This window comes from Morus notabilis, unplaced genomic scaffold (genome assembly GCF_000414095.1).
Source record: "Morus notabilis unplaced genomic scaffold, ASM41409v2 Scaffold100, whole genome shotgun sequence".
Taxonomy (NCBI): Eukaryota; Viridiplantae; Streptophyta; class Magnoliopsida; order Rosales; family Moraceae; genus Morus; species Morus notabilis.
Window position 1 is genome coordinate 911,360 of NW_010361820.1, and position 13,166 is coordinate 924,525.

Below are 13,166 nucleotides of genomic sequence, written 5' to 3' on the forward strand. Positions count from 1 at the left end.
GAATTTTACATTGTTTAATAGTTTGAATAGTCATACACGTTGGAATGCCTGCTTATTAGACTTGATAAAAGGCAGTTTCCACGGTAAATAAAGGCATGCATGTGCATGTGATGAAAGTCAAATGTCAAAGACGATATGTTTATTGTTATTATTTTCCTTTTAGAAGTTCATGAATATGAAAACTGCAGCAAGAAAGATGCCAAAAGAATGAGCCATTGGACCTTTCTTTTCACTAAAGGAGAAGCAATTGAGCTTGTTGATCTTTTTTCTTGCTAATTACCCAAAAAATTAAAAAAACGACTAAAACAAAGAGGAGGAAAAAAGTTAAATAATATCTGTCATGATTCCTTTTTCCAGAGATTAATCAAAATTCAGAGAGTTGCTGTAGTGTTGGAACCGGGACTTTGTTAGGTCCTGGTTGTCTGTCTTGTTTTTAGGGCCTTGGACCTTCGTGCAACGAGGGGAGAGAGAGAGAGAGAGGGAGAGAGTTACAACAACATGCTGCAAAGGAAAGGCAGTTTTGAAGTACAAAATACAATCGCGAAGCATTTCAGTTGCAAACTTTGGCCCAAAATTGTCGATTTGACTCGTGTATCTCATCATTTAAGAGAATCCAGTCAGCAAACAAAAGTACTGGTAAACTTTACCTTGCACAAAGACTGGAAATTAACATAATTAGTGTCTTGAGATGGTGTTGTTCATAACAAATGAAATTCGAAAAATCTCAGTGAAAAGAAGCTGATAGATTTTACCTTTGCCAAGGTCAAAAGCAAACTGTGCTAGCTTCTTTTTCACTCGATGTAGAACTTGTTACTGAAACGGGGAATCAGCTTGCCAGAAACTGGTTGTATTTCACAGCTGAAATCAACCTCCATAAGTCGATGATTCTCATTCGAGCGATTCATCGAAAAAGAAACACTTAAGTTGTCCCCTTCACTGACACGAATGGGAGGGTGCAAGAGGAAAACCTATTTGATAAACAAGAAGAACAACTAAAATAGGATGCTACAATTACAGCTGCAAGCGCACAGTCAATAGACAAAAAAGTTCGGAAGCCCTATATGCAAGGGAAGGACCAATTACTTGGCATACCAACATATGCCATGTTGAAGTTCCATTAAACAATTAGAATTGTTTGAAAGTATGCAAACGTTACATATGATGCTTTATTCGTCTTCAATTCCCTGTCTCTTCCATGATAAAATAAAGCCAGATAGAGAGATCTAACTGATAGTGCATATGTACCAACGCATCAGGTTTAGTATCAACTAATTGATTTGTTAGCTATCAAATTACGGCCTAAATTCAAGAAAAGGGTAATGTTAATGTTGCACAGATGACCTCAATTAGCTAAATAAAATGAAAATGGTGGTATAATTCATTACCTTGGCCGTATATGTTCTAAAAACCTGTTGTTTCTCATCATTTAAAAAAAAAAAAAAAAAAATGAATATGGTGACTTTACCTGTTGACCCCAATGTGTGCCATTGTCTACACTAGGAGCAGTAGTCAACTCTATTTCTTGCTGAGCCGGGTCCTCTTTTCTTCCCTGAAGCAACAGAGAAAAACGAGAGCTGGGTTGGAACTACCAAGAACATGCTTGAGAAACCAAAACAAAATGGAGTAGCTGAAGAATGAAGATCAACTTACTCTAAAATGAACATCAAACCATCCACCATACCCACAGAATCTTGTGTTCTCGAGAGTTATAGATGAACAAATATCTGCTCTAACTTCAAGAATGTCATTGACAGTGGCAGTTAAACAATCAATCTCCTTTAGAATGGCAGTGGACCCAATAACTTGATTTGGATGAAGATTGTTCCACAATGATGTCTACGGAAATTTTATACATGCACCATGCAACTTAAGCAAATAGAATACTTCGAAAGAAGACAGATTATTTGAGAAACTTTATTAGTAAATGACAATGCACAAGCCAACAAACATGGAACTTCAATTGCGTTTTAGTTCTAATTAGTAGCCTCGAATATTTATACACAGGTTCAACAATCATTAATTAGAAAAATAGGCATTTATCCAAACAGTAGATTTAATACTACTCCCAAGTGAAATAACATAAGTAAATACACTGAGTCACATTTCATGAACATAATCACCAGAATAATGTATATATATATATATATATATATATATTGTAAAGGAGCTGGATATTTTACTTCCATAAGATATGGTCACATGATGCCAACGTTGACCAACAGCATATAGCTTAGAACAACAAATTCATCCACGAAAACAATTTATTAAAAGAGAGAAAGAAATGAAACTCAAATGGCCACCAGAAAATTAGGAAACACCTGTAGATAGTATTTCTTCTGCTCTTCAGCGAAAGGTTTTGACAAAACACTCATATCAACACCATAATAAGTTTTTGTCTCGTCTACAAAGTCACACCAGTCATCCATAGTTGATTGATAATCACCCATTTTATGCTCCCCCACTCCTGACCGGATAGGTGCCACCCAGATACGAGCATGGCTAGGATACCTATGAAACAAAAGTTTGTTCAGTCAGCTCAGATCGATCCTAAATGCATCATTTCAAATAATGTGAAAACCATCCAGTAGCAAATTAACACCCATCGAAGGAGGTGCATGCACCATTTCAAAATCATCTAAAAACTATTCAATCACCAATTAATACCCACTGAACGGGCATAATACATTCATGTATCTATACGTGAAAGAAATTTCTAATCACCCATAAGGGCTGTCATAAAAATTATGGTGGCTGCATACCAAAAATCTATAAACACAGAAACAAATGCTCCATCACAGATCTAAGACAGCAATTCTAGAAATATAAGGAAATAGCTAAACATGTGAGCATCATATTGGTTGCATATACTCATATATGAATGCCCACTTGACAAAATTCCAAGAATATCTGGATGTTGAGTCCCCTAAGTTTAGCACAATGACACAAACACATGTACAGTAAACATAGAGTTTCTGTCTACTTGACACAGATGTTGTTGAACAAAATTACTATCCATTTCTACTTCAATTATGTGGCAGTCACAAGATTACTATCAATTACTACTTAAATTATGTGGAAGTCTGGAATGAGATCCTGACATGCTAAATAAAGTCATGAAACAATATGTCTGCAAAGACACCATAAGCACATATTTATTATTGTGGAGACTTGTTTACACATAAGATTAAAAGGTACTCCGTAATTACTTTGAGTATTAAAAAAAAAAATCCAATAACAAGATCTTATAAGTTTCTGCATTCAACAACACCAAGAAACCAAATTTGGAAGACAATTAGATGCAAAACAGGCTTACATTACTCCAGTTGGTTTCAACCAGCGGTCACGTGCACAAATCACCGAATCAAACATAGACTCACGGAGAAGAAAATATCCCATCCACTCAGAGATGATCACATCAACTGCACAAACGTTGGTCTAAATGTTCATAGCAAGAATAAACTCAAATTACACAACTTAACTAGATTAAGCAAACAAGGAGAAAACCTTTCTCGGGGAGGGTAATATCCTCGATGGAGCCCTCAATCACTTCAACCACATCTTGGAGGTTATTTGCTTTTACAAGCGCACGAGCATGTTCTGCCATCTTAGTTGCTTCCACGGCATAAACCTTCCTCGCACCAGCTTGCGCCGACCATATTGCAAGAATGCCACTCCCAGTCCCCACATCCAACACAACCTTCACCACAAGCACATTAAATGGCCATTTTCCAGGATAGTCAGAATGTGCTAATACTTCACAATACACTAACAAAGCTGAATGGCCTCTTAAAAGTTTCTCCCAAAACTTCAAACTCAGTACAAAATCATACTCATAAAGTCATAATGTATATGATATATGCAAATCCCTCAAAAGGATTAGGTGCTTCCTCTCCACTAAAACAATATGATTGAACCGTAGCTCAGCTGCAAAAAATAGCCATTTCCATGATAACCAAATTTCATAACGAATTATTACTGGCAGTAACTACAACAACCACCACAGATTTTCTGTCAAAAAACCAAACTCATTACGAAATCATACTCTTAAGGAACAATTTTTTTTTTCCTTTTCAATTCACTCGGCTAAAAGCGAATAAAGTTCAAACAGAGCTCAGTGTAAAAAGGTATCAATATTTTCATTCGACAAAAATAATAAACATCCGAAACCTAAGAAAATGAACTCATCTCCGTTCTGGTGCATATACAAGTTAAAAAAAAAAAGCTACAAGAAAATATATACACACACTCGCATATATATATATATAGATATATATACATATATATTAACATACCTTTCCTGTGAAATGCTGTTTGTTTACGAAGATGGCGTTGAAGTAGGCGTCCATGCGAACGCGATCGCAGAGCATCTCCTTCTGGTGGTAGAGGAAGCCGTAGGTGCAGAAGTACTGCGCGAAATCCACCCCCTTGTCCACGACGGCGCCGCCGCCGCCGCCATTTCTGCTGCTGTTCACGAAGCTCCCCATCAATTCAATCTTAGAGAGAGAGTTAGGGCAGAAATCGCCGTTCGCTATTGTTAGCTATGGTTGCCCTGCGTTTGCTAGGTCTCGTCGAACTTGTACAGTTGTACTCTGACAAACAAAAAGGTTTCCTTTCACCGCGCTTTTTTTTTTTTTTTTACGAAAAATGCATAATTATGACTTTTGGGCTTCCGGCTTCTTCTAGGAGTTCAGAAAGGGGCCTGGGTTGCCCAGTTAAGATTGTTAACAAGCTGGATTGGGCCACTGCTTGTCAAGTCTAAAGGGCCATTTACAATGAAATTTAGACAATGGGTGCGTTTGATAATGCTTATTACAGCCCAAAATCATAAATAATAGTGTTTGATAAAAATCATAAAAAATAATTTTTAAAAAAGCTACTTTTAAAATTAGAAGTAGTCCAAAAATATTTTTAAATTATACAAAAATTAACATAATATAATTATTAATTATTAATAAATTATATTAAATAAATAATTATTAATTACTAATTATATTATATATTAATTAGTAGTTAATAAATAAATATGCTTAATAATGAATAAATAGATAAGAATTACTAGGTCTCGTCGAACTTGTACTCTGACAAACAAAAAAGTTTCCTTTCATGGCGCTTTTTTTTTTACGAAAATTGCATAATTATGACTTTTGGGCTTCCAGCTTCTTCTAGGAGTTCAGAAAAGGGCCTAGGTTGCCCGATTAAGATTGATAACAAGCTAGATTGGGCCACTGCTTGTCAAGTCTAAAAGGCATTTAAGATTCGTTTGATATGAGGGTTTAAATCAAAGTGATTTTAATTTTAATTTTAAAATCAGAATTATGATTCATGATTTTAGGTCTAAATCATGATTTTGAAATCAGAACTAAAATTAGGAGTTTGAACCACCCAAAACCAAGGGGGGTGGTTTTAGAGTCAGGGGTGATTTATAGTTTAAAACATTACGTCAGAGTTCAAACTTTGAATCAGAACTATCTTAACTAAACATTGATTCTGGGTGAGTCGAATCAGAACCACTTTTTATTTTTTGTAAACAAACACTAGTTCTGAACCAGAATCATGGTTTTGGGTTCAGAACCCTTACACCAAACAACACCTTAGACAATATTGCTTTGGTATTCTATTCTACCACTTTTGTAGAAGAGTTTAAAACATCACTTTCCAAGAATAGAAAGACAATTTGCTCCAGACAATTAGATATAATTTATCTTAGTGTTTTCATAAATTTAATTGCTTCAGCGGGTATTTTGAATCTAATTTTATAGATGGTGAGTGTTTTAGGTATTTGTATAAAAAGAGAGACAAAATTGATATCTAGACAAAACACAGGGGTATTTAGTGTAGGGTTGTACATCAGTCGGTGCCCATTTAGCTAATGGTTGGAGTGGAGAAAAATTAAAAAAAAATCATTAGTTATTTTGATTAAAAACATGAAGTAATTAATATAATTGGAGTTACTCTAAGTTTATAAGTCGTGAATAAACAAAAATGTCAAAGAGTTAAAAGGAAAAAAAAATGCCAATGAGCTGCTATTAAGTAAAAAAAATGGAACTTAGCTATCAGCTTCGATCATAACCTCAGAAAAATAAAATTTCGGAATCATAAATTTTTAATGGAAATAAATTGGAAGTTTATTTTATAGACTGGAAGCTTTAACCTTAACTAACTCAAAGTAACTATCTAATCTTGGTGTACTTGCTATCATATAAAATGCCCTATTGGTTCCGAACGACCCACAAAAAGTAGTGCCGAATATTGTATGAAGTGAAGCCTTATAGTTTGGTAAAGAAATTTCACGATTATGATGGGAAATATAATCTACCAAACAATGTAACTGAATTTTAAAATGTCCTCTAATTGGCTTAGTTACATATTCTTTAGAGTGAATATCCCCAAAGCGAACTCAATCCTCATTGCCCATATGATTGAAAATTGACCACAAAATCCCACCATTAGGACCAACAACAGACATGCTTAAACTTTGTACTTCATTTTTGTACAATTTTCAAAACTTCGATTTATGTGATATCAACATCAATTTGACCAACTTTGGCTGCAAATCTACTCGTATTATTCAAGCATCAAAATTAGAGAATTGTATGATAGGCTATTGATTATCCAACGATACAACATAATATCGAAGTGTCAACTTATTATTAATTTATATTAAACTGTTATATTTGTTAAATCTAATGTAATCTTGATTTGATAATTTAGAATGGAAAAATACTATCTTAAAAAAAGAATGATAAAATACTCAAAAATTTCCCTTATATTTTGTTTACATACCATTTTTGTCCTTCTCATTATTCGAATGCTCAAAATACCACTTGTAATTATAAAATTATATTCAAAACACCCTTTGTGTTTATAAATTAATCTGAAAATATCTTTTGAAGCAATTGAATTTCTAAAAATATAGAGACAGTCTTGTTTTTTTCACAACTCAAGTCATAACTCAAATTTTATTGTTACAGTCTTTTCTCTCACAAACATTCAAATTTAACTTTTTTGCTACAATGTTTTTCTCTCATATACAAACTCAAATTAAGAACTTGAGTTGTGAAACAAACATAACTCTCTACCTATATCAAATACAATTTAAAACATTATTAACCAAAATATTAAATAAAATCAATCTTTGAAAATTGAAAAAATTCTCAAAATAATTGAAATGGTTATTTGAACATTTTAAAATTTAATTTAGGGTAATTGACATAGATAATCCCTAACCTCTTTAGTAGGTGACAGTTTAGTCCTTATTTTTTTACATTTGGCAAAATGGTCCTCAACGTCATTAAATTGGTGTAATTAAATCCTTTATGTCTAACTCTTTCAAATTTTAAACGGTTTTATACAGGTGACCTTCATACTTGTCACTTTTATTGTAAAGTTACTAAATATCCCCTTGTCATGCACAATTTAAGGAAATTAAGTTTTAAGGAAAGCAAGGTGGATTTCACAATATCATAACAAACAAGTTTCAAAATCAACTTTTGGCATCACATTAGGATTCCCCATAGAAAAATCCATATTGTAGCATACATAAACAAAACAGGTAACTGAATATAGACATCAAGCACAGTCTAGGGGTATTAAGGGTTACAAACCGTAATTTATACATGCCTTAGAAGTATGCGACAAGAAAGGAAGTAAATTACAACTTCTTCGCTTGAATGAGACAAACTGGAGCTGCCGGCAGTCGCTATCTACTCGGCACTACTTCTAGCATCACCTGGGAAGGGTTTAAAACATTAAAAACATGATAAATAATGAGCGAAAGACTCAGTAGGATATAATATCATAAATCTTTATTAATTAAAAGAGTACACAGTCCGAACATATTATTCGAAACAAACATCAATTTATTGAAAAGAATAGTCCATATTTTCAAGTTTCATGTTCCAGTAAGTAATTTATAAGAGTATGATGAATCACTTACCTTATTGTAAAGCCATAATATCAATACCGAAGTGATCCATACGGGTTTCAGGACATGCCCCTAAGGATATGATCTGCATACCCCGATCTTTAGGCCATCATGCGTTTTACCATTTTTTAAAATATATCATTTCAAGAAAATATCACTTTAAATTCTTCTTTAAAACTTAATAATATCAAACATGCTTTGTCTTTTAAAACATTTTCATATGCCAAATACATTTTAAACAAAGCTAATAAAGATATGGACAAGAATATTCTACCTCTTAGATATCAATTCTACGGTTCAGATATGGACAAGAATATCCTACCTCTTAGATATCAATTCTACGATTCACTTCTTGTCGTCCTAGCCTCACTTATCTTTGAAGCTCAATATTTAATCCCGCCACTAGCTTCGCCATTAAAAGAAAGTTTTAGAGTTTAGACCTCACCTCTAAAACAAATCTACCTTAATTATGTACTATTATATCATATTAATGTGCATCGACTCAAAATCAAAGTTTATAAATAACTTCATAATCAAAATTGTAAATCAACTCACTATTTTTTTTAAATATCAGATAGGAGAAAAAAGAAAATAAAAAATATAAATTAAGGTCTTCTTCTTCCCTATGTGAGCAAACCCAGAAAAAGTGCTCAAGATAAACTTGAGGCACATCAATCCACCGTCATTACCAAAAAAATGGTTAATGATTTTTCAGGATCGTTTCAAATAAAATTAATTTTGTGGAGAGAATAATCAAATGCCCTTGTGTATTTTAGAATTGAAAATATTTCAAGCCAAAAACCAATTATGTCACCGGAACTCGCCAACCCATTGATGAAAATCGCCACACAACCCGGTCTCCGTTCCCACAGCCGGCGCGAAACTTTAACCTCTACCATCACTGCCGTCGCGAAAGGCGGCTACCAAACCCACTGGCATCGCGAAACAGCCTCCTTCCCTCTGCTTCTTGAAAGGCCAACTTGGGCATCCTCTCCCCGGATTTGCAGAGACAGCAAAATCCACAAATGCCAAAGTTCTCAACGAAATCCAGAATCACAAAAACAAAAGCCGAAATCAAAAAAAGCCAAACTTGCAACCATAATTTCGAGGAAACCCATAAATCAAATACTTACGTTGATGCTTCAGAATATCACAGACCCTGTTCCTTAATCAATCCCAAATCAAGAGAGAGAGAGAAAGGGAGAGGAATGAAAGAGAATAAGTGAAGTATAAGCAACTTTAAATTATTTTTAATAAAATAATTTTGTTAATCGAGTCCAATCAGGTGATAGTACCATGTGCAAGACAAAATACCCTTGCCTTGGTATTTTATCAAAATATCCTCATCTATAAGATTATATGTCTTGTACGTGATTAATTCTGTTAAAAATTTAATATAATTAGATAAAAATGACTTAATTATATTAATTTAACGACGTTAGAGATTATTTTATTAAAATTAAAAAATAAAAATTAAACTATCACTTACTAAAGAAATTAAGGACCATTACCTTTTAATTTATTTTGTAAGTCATATTTAAGATAAATTTTAATTGAAATGGTTATTTGAACATTTTAAAATTTATTTATTTTGTAAGTCATATTTAGAATAAATTTTATTATAGATTGAGAGGGTAATTTTTGGTATTTTTTAAAAATTAATTGTTTCAAATGGATTTTGTGACTCATTTTAAAACACAATGTGCTTTTTAGGTATTTACACTCTAAGATGAGTAAAATACAGAATATGTTTTGGGTACTTTTATTTAAAATTGTGTTATATGATATATCCATTTTGATAAATTGATAAATACAAGGGGAAAAAAGAAAAGGAAAGAGAGAGCCTCACTTTATCTTATTGGAAAAGAGATAATACTTATTAGAGTGCATACATCTTTATTTTTACTATTTATTTTTAATTAATATCATTTTTAGTTAAATAATTAAAATAATTATCTTATTAATTAAGAATAAAAAATAAAAATTTATGCATCTTAAAAATAAGTTCAATAATATTTTATGTTTTTTTTTTAATTTTATTTTTTATCTAGGTCCAATATTTTCTGCAAAACTGCGACCATTTGAGACTTTGAGAAGACAGAATACCCAGAAAAGGACTTTTGAAGAAAAAAAAGAAGATGTCATCAGTTGGCTTTTTCTTTTTTTTTTTTGGCCTTTTGTGGGGCTGTATAATATGACCTTAATAACCGGACGAAAATTCCCTCCAGGAGGGCACTTGTCTAGTGTGTATAACTACTTCATGTTCTTGAGCGAAAAATTAAAAAAAAAAATAACTTGAGTTATAATTTTATTTGAGTTTATATTTTTTAAGTTTAAATTTGAGTTTAAATTTAAGTTGAAGATTAAAATTTGAGTTCAAATTTCTCCTTCAACTCGAGTTTAGAAACTCGAACTCAAATTAATGAACAATATTTTTTTTATTCTTAAAAATGTTATAATTTTTTCATTTTAATTCTGATGGAGATGATTTTTTTATGCGTTGACAATGAAAAGACGAATAAAACCCGACTCATATACCCTATTAAAATTTTTTATCAGCATTGAGTTTTTATTAAAATACTATCTAAATACAAATTCAAGTTTTGACTCACTCAAATATAAACTCAAAAATATTTTTATCTCAAATCATAACTCAAATGTGCACAACTAAATACAAACTCAAATTACAAGTTCAACTCAAGTTATAACTCAAATTCAACTTAAGAATTATATTCAAGTTAAACTTTAAAAGAACAAGTCTTAAGTGTTCGGTAGTTTTCCACCGCCGGAAGGTCATCGAAATGCTCTTGATCAGCATCCAATAGCATCCAACAGTTGGCTTAGAGGGAGTGGTTACTTGGATTCTTCCTTAACAGTTCTTAGCGGCGGAATTACTTTTGATCTTAATATAAGAGACTGAAAGGAATTATTATTATTTAATAGACGCCTCCATAACGGCATGTTTGCTTTTATTTTTCCTGGGCTTGAAAGTGTTAACAGCTGAGCTCAAGTTGAGGTTGAGGCAGATTTTTTATTTTATTTTTTTGCTTTACCAAAAATAAAAAATAAAAAAGACCCATTTAATTTATTATTATTACTTTTTCCTCAACGAAAGACCATCTTTCTCTTATCCCTCTTTTTTTTCTTTTTTTTTTCTTTTTATTGGTGTGCAAATGACCCACATTTGTTACTCATATAGTGACCAATATATTTTAAAGTTTGTTTTTGTCCTTAAAAGGAACCTATTTTACCTTATAACGTATGAAAAAAAATAGAGGATAAAGTAAATATAATACTGTAACTCATGTTAATATCTGTTTTTATTACGTATCATAAAATTATTGTTACGTAAAATGATACCATATTATACTTATTTTTTTACATGTGATATAAAGTAGGATCAATGAATTTCTATATCTTTTTTTTATTTCAAATATATATTTTATTTTATTCAATGAATTTTCTTTTCATAAGAATATTTTATACTAGAATTTGTTTTTTTAATTACCAATAAGTTTTTAAAATCTGATGTGTGATACTGATTGGTGCAATTACCATACGAAATTTTTATCATTAATCCTCATAAAATTAGACCGTTAAAATTTTAATTTTAGCCGAGCCAAATAAAATATCTATCTCAAGCCACTTGACATGGATTCTATTGAGACAGACAGTGTGACAGATCCACTTTGTAATACTATCTTTGTCTCAAAATCAAAAAGTAACTACTATAATAATAAACTAAACTAAACTCTTGAAAATTATTCCAAATCTTAAAACCCCCCCATTCTCTCTCTAAAACCCAATTCACACGCTCCAAACTTGAAAGCTTCTACTCCACTTCTACTGTCTTTTTCCCTTCTCTCTCCTCTCTCTCTCTCTCTCTCCCCTCACAAAAAAGGCACCACTCATCTTCCATTTCCTCAAAGAATCTCTTTTTTTTTTTTTTTTTTCCCTCTGAAGAAGAAGATTGACAGATTATTATCATTACAGAAAGAAAAATGAGGGGTCCTTTGGGGGCAGTCATAGGAAGATACCCATCAAGTGATGGAAGTGCCCAAATGGGCGGAAATGGAATCATTAGACACAACAGGAAATGCAGAGATGTTGTGTTTCTTGTGATCTTCAGTGCCTTCTGGGTTGCCATGATTGTTAACTCCAGCTTTGGATTCAACAAAGGAAACCCATTAAGGTAAAACAACAAAATAAAAAATAAATCTAATATCTTCCAACACTTTACTTTTGTTATGTTTTTGTGTGATTTTTTTATGGTCAGAATCAGTTTTCCTTAACTGGGTTTCTTCTGTTTTAGCTCGTGTGTCTGTGGAATTTGTTTACTTTACTTGCCTGTTGGTAGAACAAACAGTAACTGTGTGTTTTATTTTAGTATATTGATTTTTGAGAATATATTGGCGTTTTTTTCTCCGTCAATTTCGGTTTAGGTTTTTTTTTTTTTTTTTTTTTTTTTTTTTTTTTTTTTTTTTTTTTTTTTTTTTTTTTTCCCCTTTTTTTTTGTTGCAATGTTATGTATGTTTCCCAGTTTTTCTGGTTGAATCATTTGTTTGCTGGAGAGGAGATCTAGAGAAAACGAAATATTGGGTTTTATAGCTTTTGTGATTTTATTACTGGGAAAAGAAAATTTCGCTTATTCACTTGAAATGGACTTGATAATGACTGCGCCTTACTTTGCTCCCTTTAAAAAAAAAAAAACTTGAATATTACCTCCACCATGTCCAAGGAGTTGTTTTATGCATTGTGAATTTTAGTTTCTTTTCTCTCCGGTGTGGAAGGTTTTGGCTAGAAAAGAATTGAATTAATAACTCAGCTAAATTTTGATATATTTATCTTTAGTTTGTGAATGTGACTTTTGTTAAATTGGGGGTGAAATATTTTGGAAGTGTAATATTTCATAAAATTGAGGTCAAAGTTAAGTTCTAGTCAGGCAAGTTAGTGAAGAAGGTACACGATTACAAGCTCCTTACGAGACTTCAAAACAGTTCTTGTGGTAAAACACCAAAACACTTCAAAAATCTTTATCTTGTTGTTGCATATGGACTACTTTATCGTGTTAGATTATGTAAACTTATAAGTATACATCTTTTTCCAGTTTTTTCTCTGACTCTATGCAAGTGTGTCTATGTTATTATTATTATTAGTTTCGACGCTGTGCTTTCTCTTGCTACAAGACAGTTACATTTTTTTTTTGGTGGATGAACTCCCCCCCCCCCCCCCCCCCCCCCCC

At 32.2% G+C, this 13,166-nt stretch overlaps 2 protein-coding genes and 1 long non-coding RNA gene across 3 annotated transcripts in view; 1 reads left to right on the forward strand and 2 right to left on the reverse strand.

Annotated features, from left to right (window-relative positions):
* Positions 1–226: 226 nt before the first annotated feature.
* Positions 227–4,593, reverse strand: LOC21408336 (protein arginine N-methyltransferase PRMT10). The gene is made up of 8 exons (XM_024167313.1): positions 4,293–4,593; positions 3,505–3,697; positions 3,314–3,419; positions 2,319–2,508; positions 1,651–1,836; positions 1,466–1,549; positions 753–968; positions 227–659 (listed from the first exon to the last, which is right to left on the reverse strand). Exons 1-7 carry the CDS (start codon positions 4,482–4,484, stop codon positions 792–794), a joined length of 1,128 nt encoding a protein of 375 aa, XP_024023081.1. The 5' UTR covers positions 4,485–4,593; the 3' UTR covers positions 227–659; positions 753–791.
* A 2,864-nt stretch (positions 4,594–7,457) lies between these two features.
* Positions 7,458–8,273, reverse strand: LOC112092097. Its single transcript, XR_002902417.1, has 3 exons — positions 8,247–8,273; positions 7,937–8,009; positions 7,458–7,729 (listed from the first exon to the last, which is right to left on the reverse strand). It is a non-coding gene; the product is annotated as an uncharacterized LOC112092097 (long non-coding RNA).
* Positions 8,274–11,777: 3,504 nt separating this feature from the next.
* LOC21408338 (choline transporter protein 1) overlaps positions 11,778–13,166 on the forward strand; it is a 7,050-nt gene continuing 5,661 nt past the window's right edge. Inside the window, exon 1 of the mRNA XM_024167305.1 lies at positions 11,778–12,116. Coding sequence (XP_024023073.1) covers positions 11,926–12,116 — 191 coding nt within the window. The 5' untranslated portion in view covers positions 11,778–11,925. The remainder of the gene's footprint in view (positions 12,117–13,166) is intronic.

Excerpts from the sequence above, each read along its gene's own strand:
- LOC21408336 (XM_024167313.1), bottom strand. The coding sequence starts at position 4,484 with ATGGGGAGCTTCGTGAACAGCAGCAGAAATGGCGGCGGCGGCGGCGCC. Across the intron at positions 3,698-4,292 it reads AACAGCATTTCACAGGAAAG|GTTGTGTTGGATGTGGGGAC; the intron begins GTATGTTAATAT and ends CTTGTGGTGAAG. Across the intron at positions 1,837-2,318 it reads AGAAGAAATACTATCTACAG|ACATCATTGTGGAACAATCT; the intron begins GTGTTTCCTAAT and ends AAATTTCCGTAG.